This window comes from Sipha flava, unplaced genomic scaffold, assembly GCF_003268045.1.
Source record: "Sipha flava isolate LNK unplaced genomic scaffold, YSA_version1 222_pilon_pilon, whole genome shotgun sequence".
Taxonomy (NCBI): Eukaryota; Metazoa; Arthropoda; class Insecta; order Hemiptera; family Aphididae; genus Sipha; species Sipha flava.
The window spans coordinates 1294858-1316160 of NW_020272853.1; the positions used below are offsets into that span (position 1 = coordinate 1294858).

At 33.9% G+C, this 21303-nt stretch overlaps 1 protein-coding gene across 6 annotated transcripts in view; it reads right to left on the reverse strand.

The window, feature by feature from the left end:
• The window catches only part of LOC112683261 (RNA-binding protein Musashi homolog Rbp6), a 433196-nt gene extending 418104 nt beyond the window's left edge, over positions 1–15092 (reverse strand). For all 6 annotated transcript variants that reach the window (XM_025554187.1, XM_025554184.1, XM_025554190.1 and 3 more), the window contains exon 1: positions 14077–15092. In XM_025554187.1, the coding sequence (XP_025409972.1) occupies positions 14077–14135 (59 nt within the window). In that variant the 5' untranslated portion in view covers positions 14136–15092. The remainder of the gene's footprint in view (positions 1–14076) is intronic.
• Between the last annotated feature and the right edge of the window lie 6211 nt (positions 15093–21303).

The window sequence follows — 21303 nt, forward strand, 5'->3', positions numbered from 1 at the left end:
AATTTAAAAAACATAACGATGAAAATAAAAAATTATTTACAACAATCGTTTATGTTTATCGTATATTCAAGACTCATTTGATTAATTTAGAATTATTTTTGACTTAACGAAAAAATGTTCCCGTGAAATTTGTTTAATTATAGAAATTTATTGAATTAACGCGGTTTTAAATATATATTAAATAAACATTTTAGTAGATAATTTTCAGAAGTACAAAACCATAGTAAATGTAGTCAAAATAAGTTATAGAAAATTGTTGAGTAGAAAACATTTTAAAGAACTGTTTGATATGCATTCAAAACAAGTTTTCAAGCTCATCTAAATTATTATAAAACCATTAAATAGTCAATTAAATTTTAATCTCATGTATTTCTGAATTTATACTTAATCATAAATAAAAAAAAAATAACCAAACAGTTTAAATATATGGGACTATATATGAAAAATGCTCCAATATTATTTTAAAATATTTCAATGATAAATCTGAGTTAGTTTAATGTATCCTAGGCTTCCATAGTATTAACGAAGATTGTTTAGTCGAACAATTATTTAATTTATTATGAATATGTATTATTTATTTTATATAAACATCGATAAAAATTATTAAACATTTGAAATGAATATCTATATTAAAATTATTATTTATTAGCACGCAGCAAAAGTTAATTGGCTAATGGTAAATAATGGTGCGAGTATTATGACTGAAATTGTTTGAATGATTCACAAACTGGAGTAAAAGAGAATGCACTTATAATGCATTATTTACAACACAGGTCGAACATTGCAACATGGCTAGTAGTTGTAATACTCAATGTCACGTATTTTTTTATAAATTTGACTGGCAATACGGCTTATTACCATTCTGTAATACTTGGCCTTGTGAACTAAAATTTATAATGATAGTACTATAGGAAAAAGCATTTCCTATTCGTCTTAACTTAGAATTTCTAAATAAAATAATGATTACCAATTTTGATTTTACTATGTAACTCTGAGGGAAATATACCTACTGTATAGATACACGGTATTAAATTATATTATTTTTGAAAACTAAGGTAATTCGTGATATTAAACACAAAACAAAAAAAAATAACGAACTATCGTGACAGATTTATTTTGTAATTTAAAGTCTGTATTAATCAATTCACATAAATCGAGCAATAAGTCCATTTACATAGCATTGATTTCGGCGAACTTAATTTTTATACATTTTAATCTGTTTTTAGATTTAAATTTATTTTTAGATATTAACAATGTTTAGAATCATATAATGCAGAGTCGATTTTTATAATTTTATCAAATGATCGGATAAATTATTGGTCATTTCTTTAATAGTACATTTTACGGTACCTGTAATGTTTTACTGTTATCTTATTTTTAACGCAGTTTTGGAGATTTGTTGTCATAAACGCATATTTTAAGGGACGTACGTGATGCGACGTAAGTGAGAAAGGAATGAAGTGTTAACCACACGCGACATTTCTGTCGATAAATTATTTCTACACGTATAGGTAAACGGTGCTGTGATTCGTCACTCAGCCATGATCATTTTCGTTAAACGTATGGCTTATTGCGTTGGTGCGTTTTCATATCTGAACTATATGTTCCGATTTACCACTGAGTAAGCATTAAATTTGTTTGGTGCGACGACGATTCCGTGTGCAAAATCATTATTCACCTCGATTGTTTGCGATTTCGGTTACTGTTTTCTTTCCTAATGCAATATTCAGCGCGATACGGAGCTTGCAATATCAACAAACCACGCCTGTACATACTTTTTCTCCACACCAAACAGTAGCGTATATCGTTTTATTTTATGATAAATGTATGAGTATTATCTTACCGGAGCGAACAGAAAAATGAACTCTGTAAGTGGGTATAACATGAAATATAATCATCATATACGAGTTTTCGTTCGTAAATTCGATAAATCACTATTTCCTAATCGAATCAATTGGCGCGTGGGGTAGGAAGAGGGGAGAAATAACATGCTATTTATTTTTATTTTTTATTTTTATGTTCGTTTTAAACTCATATTATTAAACAGTCACGGGCGAACAGCCAAACTGTACGCACACGTTTTTATTGCCTCCGTGTTATGATAAAATTAGTGTCACTTAAATTCTCCCGAATTATTCGTATACCAATCAACGCAGTTTTTCAAGCAGCTACTGACTTTAAAGTCAACTAGTTGCAAAATTATTGTAAATATATTGTAAATTTTTAAGTCTAAAAAGTACCGTCATATCGTAGTGTATAGTTATATAACATATCTAATCTTAATACAAGGCACCGCCGCGGCGGTGACCTTTGGCCACACAATTAATCTACGACACTTCACTTTAATTACATAACTCTGTGGTCCGCACAACTTATCAACATGCTACAATTAAATATTTAACATGAATAATCCTAAAAGAAATAATAAAAATAAGACGATACATGCTAATGTAAATAAACCGAAGTCACCGCAGAAACTCGCTATTAACAATAATAAACTTAATCACTCAAGTTTGTCAAAGTCCGAACATTCACCTCTAAAAATGCTTCAACACGTAAATAAAAAATTATTCGCGACTAGAAATCGATTTGAATGACTAAAACTAACTGAACCACCAGACGAAGTCTTCGTAGAAGAAAGTCAATCAACTGATTGAAGTTGTTGAAGTTGAAGGAGCTGATCAAGCTCCTATTTCTTCCAAATCACCCCCTCTAATTTTTATGCGAGGCGTAAAAGACTTCCCCGGTACTTGTGCAGAAATAGTCGAAATGATTGGTGTCGACTATTTTATTAGAAAATCGACAGTGTACCAATTAAAAATACAAATCTCAAATCCCCCGAAGCTTACAGATCACTAGTTTAGTACTTAAGAAATGAACCAGCACAATTCCACACTTTCCAGCTAAAAGGCGATAAGCCAATACGTATAGTTTTTAGTTATTTGTAACCTACACCCAACTACTCCAACTGAAATAATCAAAAATTAACTTCAAGACCACCTGTATGAAGTCAGACAAGTTATACATAGAATTATTAAAATCGCCCTGCCATTGTTTTTTGTCGACCTCAAGCCGGCAGATCATTCAAATGAAATTGTTTAACTCGAATCATTGCTCCACACAAACCTAGTCATCAGCCAATGTTAAAAATACCGGGCATATGGTCATACCAAAATTTACTGGTGGTATAATCCTCGTTGCATCTGGTGCGGCGATGACCACCCCTCATTTACTTGTCCAATCTCACGTCAAGATCCAATGCAATGTACTTTTTGCACAGGTAACCACCCCGCTAACTAAAAGGGATCCACAGTCTATAAAAACCTCTAACACGAAAAAAAATCTACTTAAATAATCACAATTTATATATTAATCCTAGTCATAAGTCAAATAGTGTATAAAAGAGTCACCCACATAATACCACTTCCTACAATCCTTCTCCTAGCCAATCTCAAACATATGCTCAGCCAACTCAGGTCGATCTACATGATCTGATACCCCTTCATTAGCTCCTCATATTAACTCGTTGATATCATGCTTTGTAAGCGAACTTAAGTCTCTTATAAATTCACTAATCTCACTTCTTACTCTAATACTAATTACAAGTAATTTCAAGTTTATTAGAAAAAAAATTATCTTTGATGTAATTAATTCCTGCAATTGCTTACTAAAATTGTCGAATTTGTCACTCATAAAATTAACTGATTCAACTAAGTTTTTAATTGTTACATTCTGTGACTTCTGCGTATCAAACTGTATTTTTTTTGAATTATTTTTTTACAACTGTGTTTTAAGAGTTTGCTCATTTATAACTGTTACATTACCAGTTTTGCTTGACAGCTTTTGACATTTTTCGAAAGGCAGATTCTCTTAATGCCGCACATCTGAAGTGTAGTATTGCTTTGCATTTAGAACAATTTAGGTTATCACTTTTGAAAATATCATCATTACAGGTACTACACACCATCATAGCAATCGAATAATTAAGAGCGCACAGTTAAAGTAAAACAGATAAACGAGCGAAATTAACACTGAAACGTCCGCATTGGTCAAACATCAGACGATTACTGTTTATTGTGTCATACTTCTCAAAAATTTGCGAAAGAATAGTCCCAAAACGTATTTCTCCACATATAATATCAAAAATATACTCCCATCTTCTCAATTGAGCTTTAGAGTCAAACATAACTCTATACATTAAGTCCGTAGAGTAGTTGATGCAAACTCTACCTCATTGGAAACAAATGCTACTGTACTAGTGCCTTTTTAGACATATCCCAGGCTTTTGATAAAGTCTGGCATAAAGGACTTCTGTTTAAACTCCGTGAATTTCTCCCTCCTTCGCTATTCTTGCTAATGGAATCATATCTTACTGACCGACATTTTCAAATACATTAAGGATCATCCACTTCAAATATAGTCGTAATTAATGCTGGAGTTCTCCAAGGATCTGTACTCTCGCCCATGTTGTTTAATATTTATACTTCTAATCAACCCTTTACACAAAATACTCTTGTTGCTGACTATGCTGACAACAAAGTCATATTATCAATACACAATTATCCAATAACTGCTTCGAAAAACTTACAAACTCACCTAAACCTACTCTTTGAATGGTACACAAAATGGTGAATTAAACTAAAAAATAACAAATACGTTTACACAACTTTTACCTTAAGACGCGAACTTTGCCCTAACATAACTGTACATAACCTTCCTATCCCATCTTTAGGCACTGTTAAATACCTAGGTCTAAACCTTGATAAAAGACTAACATAGCAAAATCATATAAGAAAAATAAGATTAATACTCAATGCTCGTTCTCGATCTTTAAAAATATTGCTTTAAAAAAAATAAATTTACAACACTAAAAACTAAACTACTAATATATAAATCTTTTATGAAACCCATATGGACGTATGGAATACAACTTTGGGGCTCAGCAAAAAAATCTAATTTAAACAAAATCCAGACATTCCAAAATATCACACTACGAAAAACCACTAACAAAAACCACTAACGATCCACCCCTTGTCTCTAACCCAACTCTTCACGAAGACCTAGGTATAAAAATAATAGAAGAAGAAACAGGTGTCTTCTATAAACATTTCTACATTAGATTAGAAAACCACAAAAACCACCTAATAAAAAAAGCCTACATATCTCAACGCTTCCTGAAAATCCCAGGCGCAGACTTAAAAGGAAATGGTGTAGAGATCATTTAATTTAATCCTACAAAAAATTCAAAGTTAAGTGCCACTAATGGGTGGCTCCTTACTCACATAAGTGCATATGTTTTTTGTTTCTAATATCATATGTACTTATTATGCTAATTGTATGTATATCATTAAACATCAATATTTTATGCACGGTTGTGTCCGTCCGCGAGAACGACACGATCGGTCCCGACAAAAAGTACGTGTGTCATTTCACTTCGGGCAATTTTCGAGCGCACACGTTTTGTGTACGTTCTGTCTCGTTTAGCATTGCGGTAACTGTTAATTGTTTTACTTAACGGTTTTCCGATTCGAATAAATCAGCACGCATGCACAACACAATGTCGCCGAGCTGCCCAACACGCGTCACCGACGAACTATCAATATCACGCACGGTACTCGCGGGTGGTGTGTGCGTGCGTACAGATATGAGAGGCTCTGAATCGAAAACTCGCGGACTGCATATTATAATGCATTTATAACTATCGAGCACTAACCGAAAATATTGTACCTGCGTACACGGTAAAACGTAGGGAAATAAATTACAGTCCTCTCGGGACCAGATTTAATGAGTTCATGGAAACACGACAACGAAGAATACGGTTTTGCTCGGGGTGGAAAAGAAAATACCGCGAATAAAGTTTTCCAGAAGATAGAAACATTTCACTTTTATTCAACTCCGATAATATTTTAATGGGAAACGATTTTTTTTCTTTTTCCTCTTTAATTAAAATTATTGTTATTGCAATAATTGCAACAATTATTGTTACAACTACCGCCGTCGTTGTTGGTGCTCCGAACAGTTGTTCCACGGACGTACGCATAAAATACCGCTCGACGGTATAATGATACATATTTACAGTGGCAAACTGTTTCCGAAATAGTTCTATGCCCGTACGCGTGTAGCTGTACTTGAGATTTTCTAAGTAATGAGTTGCGTAACTGTTATTACATAATACGCGGGCATACTCGTTTTTTTTTTGTTTTTTCTTTATCCGTTTAATTGTCACTCCTATTAACAGCATTACGTAATAAATAGGAATTGAAAAGAATTTAATCGTTTGCACTCTAAACACACCTGTTTCTCGATCGCACGCGTTCGCTCTTCCCAAACCTAATATCGGTTCCGTTTATCCATGACGTTTTGCAATAATAATGATAATAATTTACTCTTGTACGTTTTACTTTTTCGGACTAATTTCGTCCACCTCTACCGGTCGTCGTCATTCGATCATGGGCAACCGCTTATTGCTCTGCGCGCACACCACACTGCGGCGCAAACGCGCGCGCCCTTCGATGAGATAGTTTTGGTTTCTAATCTTCGCGGAACGTAGATTAAAAACGAATCGTCATCGTAAAACGCGCGTATACTAATTCCGTACGTAATGTAATATTTATTCTGTTCGCACGCCGTACACGCTCTCGTTCACAAAACTCCGACATGTGAACTCGTTTCAAGTGCGAAAAATCATCCAGTACTCACGAGTATTTACGCGTAACAGCAGTCAATTCTATATAAATATGTATCGAACAAATATCACGAGCAATTAGCAATCAAAATTAGCCGAGGTTCGTGTTTTCGTCCATTCAGTCGTATTATAGACCCGTACACGTTTTATTTAACTTTAACGCACATAATTGGAGGTCAATACAAGTTCACAAGCACCTACGGTTGCCGTGTTGTCAGAAGTTTCGACCGCGTTTCGCATTCGGTTCAAATCGCAGTAGTAGTTCACACTCGTTTGCCGACCGTTTATGAACGGATTTCCCTCTACGAAGTTCACGATATTACTCCGACGAAATCAAATATCTTCTTTCGAACAGAATATTTTTCTTTTACTCATGTTCAGTTAATCTGAACCTAATGGGTTCTGGCGTATTCTATTTCCGAGGACGGTTTAAACTCTTCAATTTGCATCCAACGCATTTGTTTAAGCTATATCCGGACAGACGTTCGAGTATAGTTTATAAGTTCAATACAATAATCTGCAAGACGATAGACGGCGTACGGATCTTTGAGATGTAATTTTATCAAAGTTTATAAAGTACTCTGGTTAGAATACTTGACAAGCACTTCTAGAACTTCTTGTTTCTACGTTTCCAGAACGACGACTAAGTAAGACAGCATGAATTTACTTTTTATCTCGATTTTTTCCCAGCATACATATCAAATAATAATACTTGGTTCTTAATAGAACTGTTTGTTGGTTTTTTGTCGTATCGTTGTCATGAGCTTTTAATTTTATTCGTCGGAAATTCAATACCGAATCAAATTCAATAAAATCAATGTTGCGAACAACATTGATTTTATTGGAAAATAATGCGAAAAAAAAACTTATCTACCTAAATACTTGTTAATATTTCGGTCCCGTAATGTAAAGTACATATAACAAAGTATAATAATGTTATAAACAATATCGGATAAAGAAATGAAGTCGATATTAATGGCAGCTTAAAATTAGTCTGTAGACCCTTCAAAGGAATTAGGACTCTCAAGATTTTCAACAACAGTTCGCCCTCGTTGCTGCCTTTTCTACAGGGATTTATTCCCTCAAAACGTCATGTTTAATTTGAGTCAGAACCACCAATTTGGAAGTATTACATCCCACCGAAGAGTACGTTTTAATGCATTTTTAATATTATGCAAACAATCATAAGGAAGCGCTTTGATTAAACTAATTATTTTCTCGAGATAATAATTACGAAAGCAATTTTTGTGTTTTTGTCCATTAAATGACAAAAACATTTAAAATTCAACAACAGTTTTAAATTTTCGCGGGTACACATAAACATTATTGTTACACTATCTCGTCTGCTTTGCAGTCGAATCGAAAAACGTAAACGTAATGGTGACCGTTGAATATTTCTATTGCTATTCTCAAAATGTCAGCCATCACGTTGAAACTGCAATGCCGCCACGAGTTAACATGGACAAGGTTGATAAATTAGCATCATATATATTTTATATTACAAATAAATGCTTTATCTAAAGTATTATTATATTTTTAATTCAAAATCGGTCCTACATTACAAATATAATAATATTCAAGACTAAGCATTTATTTATTTATTTATTTTTTTTTTTATGTACAAACTATTTGTTTATTTATTCATGTATTCATTTACGAATATTAACAGTTTAATAATTTTTAATTTTAATCCAATTTTTTATTATTTTTTTACATTTTTTCATCCGTATGATTCCTATCCCCCCTCGTAAATCCTATTTATATAATGTTTCTCCGAGTTCGTGTGCACACATATTATTTCCTCGTGTCCCATGGCACTATGAGCATGTCTGTCGCCGTATACATCCAGATCGCGTGCATACGCCGTTCGATAATTATACGTACTTGGAATTTTATACGTATTACCCACATATATACCTGTACAACACACGATAGTTTACACCGGTTTTTTGTGTCTTATTATTCTATTCTTTCTACACGTACACTTCCTTCATTATTCAACCAATATTCTTCAACGCGAACATATTATTTGTAGGCACATACAACGAATGTATAGAAACACTCAACTCATACCTACATAATGTAACGTATCAACGTACAATATTGTCGGCATGAAAAAACTGCATTTACTAAACGTATCGACAACGAACCACCATGCACCTGCAGCAATTACTCCAATGTATTTGTAATATATGTATTTTATGTGTACTAATTTGCAAGAACTGTTATTACGTGTGGTGAAGAAGGACGTCGGGTTGCACTACTGTACAACGTTACGTACGATATAATATGCATAAACAGAGGTTACTATTTATAATTTAATGTTCTACTTAGGTTTTGATTGAGATATATTACTCGCCACTCGGTTGACTACATTGCAGTTGATTAACTATCATTAGCTCTTGTGACTGAGTTCATAAATATATATATATATATATATATATATATATGCGTTGAAAGTCATAGCATGGCGACGATTATCGTAAGAGCTCATCATGTAATATCGTACATACAATAATACAATAATAACCGTTCCAGATGAATTATGTGTTACTGCTATGAATCAACTGACCATGCACAATTTTATTTCCGTAAAACAATAATATATGTAAGGTTTTGGAAAATTCTACGTGATGACAAGTATTCGGTACGTTCAGAGGGCTAAAAACCCTACGTTATTTACAAATTGCATAGTTCACTATCCATAAACCATATTTGATGATTTATTCCTCCTACTAAGATTTTTGTTGATAACTAACTGTTTTCTTTACAGACCCGATATTTTGTTCAAACTTATTAAATTGATGGTCCCGTAATAATTTATTTGAGTATTTTTATTAGAGTTTGAAAATTAAATTTATCGCATTTTTTAAAATAAAAATTATGTTTCTTAATATTATAAATAAATTATATTCTATACGGCTTAGAAGAAGCAGAGACCAACTTTTGTGCAAACTTCACTACCGGCATACGATCACATGTTAGGAGTGATCGATGGGTACCCGATGACGAAAGCTGGTCGATGCGCACTTTGATTCCTCACTTGAATAGAAGTAATGTAAATACAATTATTCACCTATTCCAAAGTATACTCGAATTGAATTTTAATACAACACAGTTATGGTAGTCGGGTAACGTGATTACTTAAAATTTTGAATATAATATTAGGTACTAACTTTAACCATTTTAATAATAAATTAATACACATTCACCTAATTACTTATTCAATACATAATTATAATTACCGTTAAAATATGGAATAATTATAGAACAACATAGATATCACGTAATGTTACTCTAATGTTGCAAATTTGGGAAATCAATCCATAACTATGATCTCGGCCAACGATTTAAAACCGTTTTTTGATAGGCGGTTGAGTTTAAAGAGTATATGTAATGACACACAATAAAATATTAATTTACTTCTCATACGTTGACAAGCTGAATATAAATACCACATAAAATGTTTAGTTATTGCTCCTTATAATGGGTTGTACTCCAGCTCTTTAAACGTTTGTTGAAATTAAAATAATAATATTATATCATTTAAATAATATGATGGTGATAAAGCAGATAACTTTATTACGGTGTACTTCATTGATACTCGATAACGTATTACACTTTTAGTTAAACAACTGTTTTATTAATTAAACCCCTTCATAAATTTATTAACTACCAACTGATTACTTCGCTATACAAGTTCAGCAAACATATCGCCTTAAAATTAAAGTCCACTTCTCGATTACAATATATGATAACATTGATGGTTAATTGTAAAACTAAAAGGTTTCATGCATCCGTTTAGTTTCTTTCCGTATAAAATTAATATTTAACCTAACCTATATTTAGTTTGAAAATAATAAAATTAATTTCTCGTGAAACTAGATTTTCTATTTCATGGTTTTGATGTAAAATTTAATAAAAAATTACATAATACAACATTTTTATTGCAAGTTGCTGTACTATCTTTATTTTTTATACTTGTTCATTTAATTATTTTTTAAGAGAAATATAATATTATACATATTTAATCCTTATCCATTATAATAATTTAAATATAAAATATTTCATTGATAAATTTTATTTCAGTTTTATAATTTTACTAATCATAAAGGTTATCGAGTTCGATATAACTTTATGAATTTAAAAGTTACCTAGGTTTTTTTAAATAGTACTCGTTAAGAAAAAACACACAACCAAATACCACACTAAATTGATTTAATTAATTTTACTTATAAACAAAATATTTAGTATAAAAATGTTCGTAATAGTAATCTTGATTAATAAATTAAATAAATTATTTGTGTAGTGTAGCCAGTGGAAGTAACATTATGCACCTCGTAAATTGAATTTAAGCAATATACATTCACAAAATAATATAAATCAATGATATTAGAATAAATAATTTAATATCGATTTAGAGACATGGAAAGATTATTTAACAACTGAGTGAGTTCATACGTACTGTTAAACTATATTTCATTTCATTTTTTTTTAGTTAATTAAATATTTAAATTCATTTAAGATTCTATTATAGACTATTTAAAATTGTATTAACCAAAAAAATAAAAAAAAAGATTATATAATTAATTATTTTATATGAGTTAAAACTTATAATGATGAAAACTTATCTTAATAGCTGTAACGTATTAACGATAACAATGTATTTTCAGTCAATTAAAGACTTACAGAGCTCATTAATAAAAAATTATTCAAAGAACACAAACGTTGTATCAAAGAGATCAACTTCGTTTTTTCTTATATTTTAAAAACCACAAGCTACACAAAGACATTTTTGTTTTATATTCATAAACTAACGATAAAGTTTTGATATCCCATAAAGTAATATTTTTTTTTATAATTTCTTAAAGTTTGAACTTTTTTCTTTTTATTGGATCTCATCATCTCGAAGCCTCTAATAAATCCAGAAAAGCTTGGTTAAAATATTCTATTTTTATTTATCCCGTCCAAAACATTCAACGTGTAAGAAGTGTGAGCTTATTTTATTGAGAAACTTAAGATGATACATTGCTTTTCTTTAAATCGATGACCTATGCACTACACCGCAATAATAATCATTGTTCAACATAAAATCGTTGTTTTTCTCTCACCAACACAAATATCACTTCTATAATTTTTCGTCAACGTTGTTTATTTTATTTTTTATTCTCTTCCGTACGGTTTTTTCTTTTTTTCATTATTATTCTTTCGAGATGCGACGACACACGTGTGACACGCAAACAAAAGTTTTCCGACATTTCGCTGTCATTCATACGAGTAGATTTTAAATACAGTCTGCGGTTTCCCGTCGAGGATGAATGAAGAGCAACCCGCACATGGGGTTGGGTAGTTGTTCAATATACATGTCATGAGAAAACGTTTGAATATTATGGAATTTTGTATTATAAAAAACTAGTTCTTTAGAAACAATACGATTATCGATAAAACGAATTGCCTAACGATGAATCCTTGTTAAAAAACGCATTGAAATATTTATAATCCTCTCCACAGGAATACCGCCGAGGTTGTCGTTCGCAGCCGAATTCGGAATAAGTGGAACGCGAGTAAGATAAATAAGTATACAAGTATAATACCATCAACAATTGATAAATTTAACAAAAATACACATTACATACATATTCTCTCTTCCTACGCGATATTTTAGTGACGGCGACCAGATTTTATTACTAATTAGAACGTCTCCTAGTCACGTTGTCTCGGTTTTGAATATACTATTGTGTCAATGTTACATTGCCCGTAGACGACTACAAGAAGCAAATGATGAGAGGGGAGTAGGGAAAAAATCCCGTTATTTTTCGAACAGTTTTAAAAATGCTGAAACGGTTCGTTACCGTTGGCAACATTACAACTCGCTGTATTTTTAAATCGTTAAAAGAAATCATAATAACACTTTTTTCAGAATATCCCTTGTAAAAAACGCCCCCATTTATTTTCACTAGCGAATTTTTTGCCGAGAAAAATAAATACTAATTTTATTTACCAAGACTGTTATTACGGGAAATCAATTTCGAAACCATTAGGTACACGAATTCTAAGAATTCTGAGAATATGTAAATCGCGTATAACATGTGACTTTAGTATATTTTGATATTAATTTCGATTTAAAATGTATTATCTATTTCGTCAAAACTTAAAAACAAATGATTTTGTTGTGGTTAGTTCAACTTAATATTAGATTATGTGCAATGATTTTCGGCGTATAATGCCTATAGTGAATAATTTCAAAATTCTCGATTGTAACGAACGAACATTCGTTTAAATGTCCACAAAACTTGTAATTGTAATTCGAAAATGTTAACTTGACAGTGACACTATAATTATTTCGATTAAAATCTTCGACGTTTTAAAAGAGTTTTTTTTTTTTTTTAAATAAAAAAATACTCGTGAAAATAGATAACATCTTTGTTCATACACTCTGGATTTATTGAAATAATATCCGATTTGTTTTCCTAAACGGATGATGGAATGAAAAATATATACGAATGAAATGCCACCCAGTTTTTAAACGCAAGAGAGAAAATTATAAAAAACGTGTGAGAGTCTGCAGTATTTTGTACAGTTATCGCATCGATGGATCATTTTTTCCATTTAACAAAACCATATCGCACTGCTTAAACGGTGTTATTTATTTTTTTATCACTCCATAACATTCGGCATCATACACATTACGATTAGGCTCATTATTCCAAACGTGTGTGATACACGGATCACAGTCATCGTCGTTTTCGTTTGGTTTTATTTGATATTTCTAAATTATGCGTATGGCGGTGTGTGCACTTTTGACCGACCGCGAATCAATACGCGGGCGCGCGCGCGCGCGTGTGTGTGTGTGTGTGTGTGTGTGTTTGTGTGTGCCCACCATACGGGGTGAGTGATTCTTTAATTTTTCTTTTTTTTTTTTATGTGTGACGACGTGTGAACATTACAAAAGTCTGCAATACACCTATACATGTAGATACTACACACTGCAGTCAAGAGGGAAGAACAAAAACGAAAACCACATTTAGTAGCGACGGTGGTCACAGCAGCGAAGGCGGTAGCGGTGCAGTACCCCAGCCTGATCGGCATCCCACCTGCACCCTTGCAGCAGTCAAGCTTTCGGTAGAGTGGACGGGTGGACGGGTGGGTGTTGCGGATGAGGCGGGGTTGTGGCGGGAAGGGTCGGAGGCGGCGTGCGGTGTTTTAAACGGATTTCGCTAGAAATCGGAAAACTCGACCACGGCGAAACAGTTAACCCATGACGATGCAGGTAAAAAGAAAGATGAGACGGTTAAGGATAAGTGCGTGCGCGTGTTGTGTATGTGTGTGTGTGTGTATGAGTATATAATGTCCTTTTCGAAAACAATAATAATTTAAGGAATATCACTTACCCAGGGTCGTTGGGAACCTCCGCGGCCACGGTCACTGCATCCTGGCTTTGCGATTCCATCGTAATTTATATAGATTGTTCCGCGGTTTTAGTGAAAATCGAAAAACGACTAGTACAGGCTTAGAGCGCGCACGTGTTTAAGTATGTGTCTGCAGATATAGTGCGTACGTACGGGTGCAGGGGTGTGTATTTGTAAGTGACTTTTGACCGAAGGGTTGTCGCGTGATAATGCGTACGACGAAGCACTACGATAACGAAATACTTTGGCAAATCGAACGAGTGAGTTGCGGCGACGGCACACACACGCACACGGTTTACGAGTTTGGATCCTTTTGACGGACGAAGTTCTTTGCGGCGACGGAGACGATCGCGGCACGCAGAGTCCTTAGCGGTGCGACGGGAGCGGTGGTGGCGTTTTTACCGTTTGATCGGCAAAGGGAGACGGCACGGGGCGAGCGAACGAGAAGCGCGCGTAAACGAACGACAGAAGAGAGATTGATACGATTTTGCAATATACGTAATAGAGAGACGGAGAAGACGGAGACACACGCGGACACACACAACGGGAATTAAAAAATGAACGGTTCAACGGATGTAGACGACGTTCACGTGGTGTCGTCCGCAGTTAAGACCCAGAGCAGCGGCAACGGCGGCGGCTACGGCGATCGACGCGATCGGCAGCAGCAGGTATACGACGGTATACGGGTGTAAACACGCGCGCACATACGCGACTGGAGTGCACGGTTGCGGAGAAACGTCGAATTGCACGCGAGATACGCACGGACTAAATGGTAAAAGTTGTTCGTTATTATTCTGGTGATTGTAATATTATTGTTAATACTTTTTTTTTTTTTTTTTTTTTTTTTTATTTATATATGTCTACAAGTAATCGGAATAATATGAAATTTGTTCCTGCAAACTACGACTAACCACTACTGGTGGGAGGTGTGCTTTTTTGGCGCACACGGTATACTCCCGAGCGATCGCGCTAAACGGATGTGTTCGACTGAACGGTGCGGCGAGTGACTGGGACCGCCGCCGCTGGTTGCCGCGCGCCACGGTGCCCGCGGGGCGAGGAGGAATACCCACGAGTAATAGATCGGAAGGGACCCGCCGCCGCCACCCGACATCGCTTGTGTGTTGGTGTGTGTGCCCGCGTCCGTGTGGTGCGCGCGCGCGTGGCGGCAGCGGCGGATGCGTTCGCACAGGAAACGCGCACGGGCGACGAGCGCGTGCGCCCGACCCGCCGTTGCCGTCACGCCACCGCCTTAATGAGTATGCAACCAAAACGGCACACCAGTCGATATTATACAGCACATGCAACCCTATCTGTCGGCCGCGCGCTCGGACTACCCCACCCGTTCGAACGGCCTACCCCTGACCACTCCGCCGGGACCGAAATATCCGTTATACCCTGGGCCGGACTAGCCGTTACAAAATTCACGTACCACGGCTGCACCGCAGCTCAAGACTGTGTTGTAATCAGTGGTGACGGGTGTTCGCACGTGATCGCTCTAGCGCCCTAGAAATGGGTACCAAAACTAGGTACCGACGACTTTCCGTTTTACATATGGTTCATCTAACGACCGTCGAATATTATTTATAATTATACGAAACAACTGTCGGTCAATATTTTTTTGCAACGCACAGAAATACGGTTTAACGAGAACGCGCTATTCTTGTGTGGGTGGGGTGGTTTTATATAATCGCACCAGGGTCCGAGATTTTTTCACCGCGCCGCTGTATGTGATTTATCGTCTTACTAATTATCGCTTCTTCTACCCCATTTCTCAAACCGTAAGACCGACGGTTCTTTAACATAGGCCACGAATGTCTGATTGTTGAGTTTAGATGCATATTCATCGACAACTATTAGTTTCTCACGGACCTATGCCGATTTGCCCTGAATCGAGTATCACCTCTCACCCTTATTCGCTTACATGAACCTACCCCTGTCGGTGACCTACACGTTCTCGTCGTTGAAAAGCTTTCTCATCATATTACGCGGTTTTTTTTTAGCCTTTTATTCCTCCGTGATGTTATCTCTAAACAAAAAAACCGTCTCTCGGGGATCCATAATACACTGGCAACTGCTTTATGCGCAATCGAGCGTCGCCTGAGTCTGTTTGATGAAAGATGACACGCTCTTTTATATATAATGATATTTGTATTCTGCTTGGTTCTGTCGTCGCCGTGATTATTGTTATAACATCATACGCAGTTAACGAGTAAATAAGATGAACAATTCTTCGATGAGTAAATATGAATACCTTTGTGGGGTCAGAGGGTGGGGGAGGATACGCAAAATAATCGTTTTCAGTTGATGCAAGAGCAAAAAGTGATTAGCACAATTATTATTGTTTCGAACTCTGTAATTTCCACACCCCGCTAAAATATTAATTCAACGATTTATCGTTCGTGATTATTTTTAAGTAATGGCTCCTATATAATATACACCCGCATTAAAATATACATTTAATTATATATATTTACCGATCGATAGATATTGGTGGATACGCTAACGTCTTGATTCAATTGTTGAAAAAAATTAAAGCATTTACTGTTTCTGAAAAAATAACCGCGACAAGTTACGGACGTTTTTAACCCTTAATCCTCGACGAACATTTTTAACATATAAATAAATAAAAGCCTGAATATTTTTAAGCAATTTCACACTATTATGCGCCCAGAGCTATCAATTCGAAATAGGCACAATTGATTTTATTTTATTTATTTATGTGAACGGGACGCAGACGATTTCGTGGATATATCATTAATTAAGCAATGCATGTAATTTAACATTAATAGCAAATAAATATTTTTCAATAAAACTGAAAATAAAAAAAATTACATAGTTTAATATACAGTTATTGATAACATTGAATAAATGTTATGACACTTAGGGTTGGACAGACTTTGGTCAAATCCAATTAAAATTTGATTTATTTATTAAATTTATTAATTGTATTAAGCTATCTCAATACATATTTAATTATACTATATTTGATAAACTTTAAATTTAATATATTGAAATCCAGTCATTTCTGCATGGATACAATTTAGAGAGTTAATGTTTTTAAATTTTAATTTAAAAAATACTTAAATAATGCTTCGCAAATAAAGTGTACATCAATATGAACAAACAATAAAATATTGACAAAAATAAAACCAACCAAAATTAATGTGACACTATTATACCAACAGTATAATTAATATTTAACTATTATTGTTATTATTATAATAATTTTTAAGAATTTTTTGTTTTGTTTTAAAAAAAATATTTTCAAATAAATATACTTTACATATTTATAATCTACAAACATGTCATGATTTACATACAAAATATTAATTGTGTGTTACGCTTTTATTTATTTAAGCCATAAACAGTTTTGTACAACATGTTTCACGAAGTCACTAATTTTAATTCTTTAAACCACTCGCCATTCTTATTAATTTTCATTAACAGAATAGATGAAAATTCAACAAAACGATTGAAATCTGTATAATAATATGACGATGTATATATTATCTTCAATAGACAATTATTTTTCTTGGGAATTAATGTTGTTTCACGTTATTTCAACAATTTATTCGCTCATAACCATGTACGAAGAAAAAATACTATGTTATACTGTGTATCATAATTTATTATATATGTGTTTGTTTACAGGGTGAACATTATTTTTCTTTAACGCGATCCATTGAAACTGTTGATGTATAATTCAAATAAATATTAATCTTCGACTGTGAAATTTCGGGAATGAAAAATTGCTATACGTTATTCGGCAATCAGTACAAAAGGTTTCCATTCATACTGAACATTTATCAAAGAATCCAAATTTCCACAAGACATCATGACAGAAGGCTTGGGTTATGACGGGATTTATGAGGGTTAAGTGCACTTTTATAGAGCTTCGACATTCCCTTCTATTCACCATGCCCCAGAAATACTTTATATTCATTCTAACAATCAAACTAAACTTGTAAACTAGTTCGATATCCGCAATGAAAAAAAAATAAATAAAAATCGTAAACAACGTAGTGCGCACACGTATGTGTAAAAACTTTTTACGAGTTAAAAGCTTCAGATGGTAAATAAAATATAAAGAGCGGATATAAATAGATGTGTTCGATATTTTATTCACTAAGAATATTTAACATTGCTATCTAAAACTCGTGTAGGAGTACTACTACGCGTTGTTATTACCAAGTGTCATCAACCAACTAACAAATCGTCAACACGTTTTTTTCCTGTTTAATAATAATATTTACTAATAATGTCGAATGAAATTATATAAGGCAAAGATATATAGTATAATAATTTGTGAGTTGTAATAAAAAAAAATGGGTTTCTCTGATACATATTGACATGATGTACCTTTACAAAACGAAATGTTTGTATAAAATAAAACCAAAACACCTATAGGACTATTATAATAGTCGGAAAACGGTGCTAAGCGACATGGTTAGGTAAGACGGGAAACCTGACTGCGGAAGCATTCGATTAGATAAACGATATTATTTTACTGATCGCTTAATACTGAGATATAAAATTTATGAAATTTCGGTGCAAGAGATATTTACGAACAGAAATGTTATACATATAAAAGTAGGAGCTAAGCGCCTTTAGTCTAAGTCTTTTCTTGAGTATGAGCAACACTCGAGAAAATTGTCTTTGCAAAGCGACAAACACATGGCACTCGGTTCCTACTTTTATAGCTTAACACTTACTATTATAATATTGATAATATGAAGTACATTATATGTAGAACATCAGTAATTTTCACTGAGTGGCACTTTAATAAAATTGTCTACCATTGTAGTGCATAGACGTGGTATTCTACTGCAGAGAAACATACAGGGAAAATCAACTCCTTTCACTACGGTCGTTATGAGAATGTGTTGATTAGTGGCACGATCATCTACCACTGGGTAGCATTGAATTATCACGGGGGGGGGGGAGCATTAGTACCACATGCTTTGTATATTAAAATATGATCTGATTATATGTAATAATAATCGTTACAGGTAATTATAATTACTAAATAATTAATTTGGCATAGTATAGTACTTTTTTTATGGATAATTACATTTAATGAATGGTTTAACATTATGACTAAAATCCTAAAAAAATATTCCGTAGATTATTGAAAGGTCCCTGAAACGGTCGCGACGACTTCCGACGCGCACCGCTACCGAGTCTGTGTGTGTCATGGACCGTCCACCAAAAGCCATAATTTTTATCATTCGCGTATCGTGTATCGATTGTAATAATTCGTTTAACTCACGCAAGCGCCTATTTTTATCATCATAATAAACACTGTTACACTGTCGGACATCAGGGTTGCTTAATTTCCGTTGACCATCATTGGTTGCGCCGCTACCGATCCTACAAATAGGGCGGTTCTTAGCAACGACTTGCGTTTTGTGTTGAGAACGGGAGTGCAGGAGGGTTAACCACGACAGCACGATCTTTAGGTCGAAAACACGTATATTTTTATAATAAATAATAAATTAGCGGGCGCCCAAATAAAACTTAATTGTAAAATCTAATTAACATCTATAATATATCATATACAATAATAAAAACCCGCTTTGATCGGCCCACTGACCACGTGGGTCTAAATAATAAAAATTGTGACCTGGTTGCGACTGTTTTCCCTGGATTTCACCAATATGTAGGTCTCGCCGGACAATTCCACGTATATCCTCCGTGGATCAAGGAAAAACCAAAAGTCTCCACAAGTGCCCGGACGTGAAGGATGGGAGCGCGTACGTTACGCTCATTTACACCGCTCGAAAAAGACAAAAAGGCTCGGCGGCCAACAGCTAAGCTTACGGCCGAGACACATGAGCGGGACCGCGGGAAGGGAGAGTATCCATAAAGAAATCGTAACTCGTTCCGTGTTCGAACAATCATATTGTATTGTGTTGTGCGTTCAACGTCCAAAACGTACGTTTCCCAACAATCTTTACTGAAAATACTATTTTAAATTATTTTAAAAACGAAAAACTCAATGCTGTACCCCATTCGAATACTATTGTAATCAATTCGTCCTACACGATGAATAAATTAATAGAAAGGGGAACTATTTCCGTAGCGGAGAAAAACACTCAACAATGGTATCACCTATAGCAGTGATCTTCGACTGGTGGGTCGCGTAAGCCTTCTGTTTAAAATTTAAAACATTTATATTCATATATATATATATATATATATATTATATGATTTATGTCACATGATATCGGATAAAATAATTTTTGAATAAACCCGAAACCGTGCTATTTTATATTTGTATAAGATAAGAGAACGAACACTCCTTTCCCATACAATCATACTTATTTAGAAAAGAGTCTCAATCAATATGTGACGCATGCAATAAAGCATAAACTATTGAACACACAGTGGAGGAGTGTACATAATATACCTGAATACGCACCGACCTGAACATGCTATCCTACATAGTAGAAACACTTGACGAAAGCCAAACTCTGAAAATATCACATTTTTAAGTATCATAAATATTATTAGTAAATCTTAATTTTAAACCTAACACCTAAAAAATGTAATATTTAACATCTAACGACTAATAACCTTTGCTGTTGAAGCCTGTTATTAAATAAAAAAATATAATGAACAGTCAAATGAAGTAATAGTATAACGATAGCCCGACTAAATCCATAAAACTCATTTATATGTCATTTATCTATAAACTACATTGCGTGAAATTGAGCCGAGGTGGAAGTATTTTGTGTGAAATCAATCAGGGACAAATATCCCAATATTTTTTTTATTATTATTTTTTTTTTTTTTTTTTTTTGTATCATTACTTATAATAAAAATTAAGTATTATTTAGATACATAGAAAAATATAAATTTTAATTTATTCAGTTATAAAAGTACTTATACTATGGCATACATATCAGCAATTTCAATTGCGAAAAGTCGTGAGAAATGTAAGACAAGATAAGTGGATCGCGAGTCGGTAAGGTAGAACATCACTGATCTACAGCGGCAACTGTATCAAAAACAAAAAAAGTATTTGCAATTTTACCCTAAGCATCTATCTATTATAAATTCTAAGGATATGAATATTTTAACACACAATTTGATGTTAATACGAGTGCAAGAAATACATTCGATTTTGAAATTAATTTACATTTTAAAGAGGACAAAACAAATAACATATAAGTTTACATCGATACAATTTGTAAACAAAATCGTTAA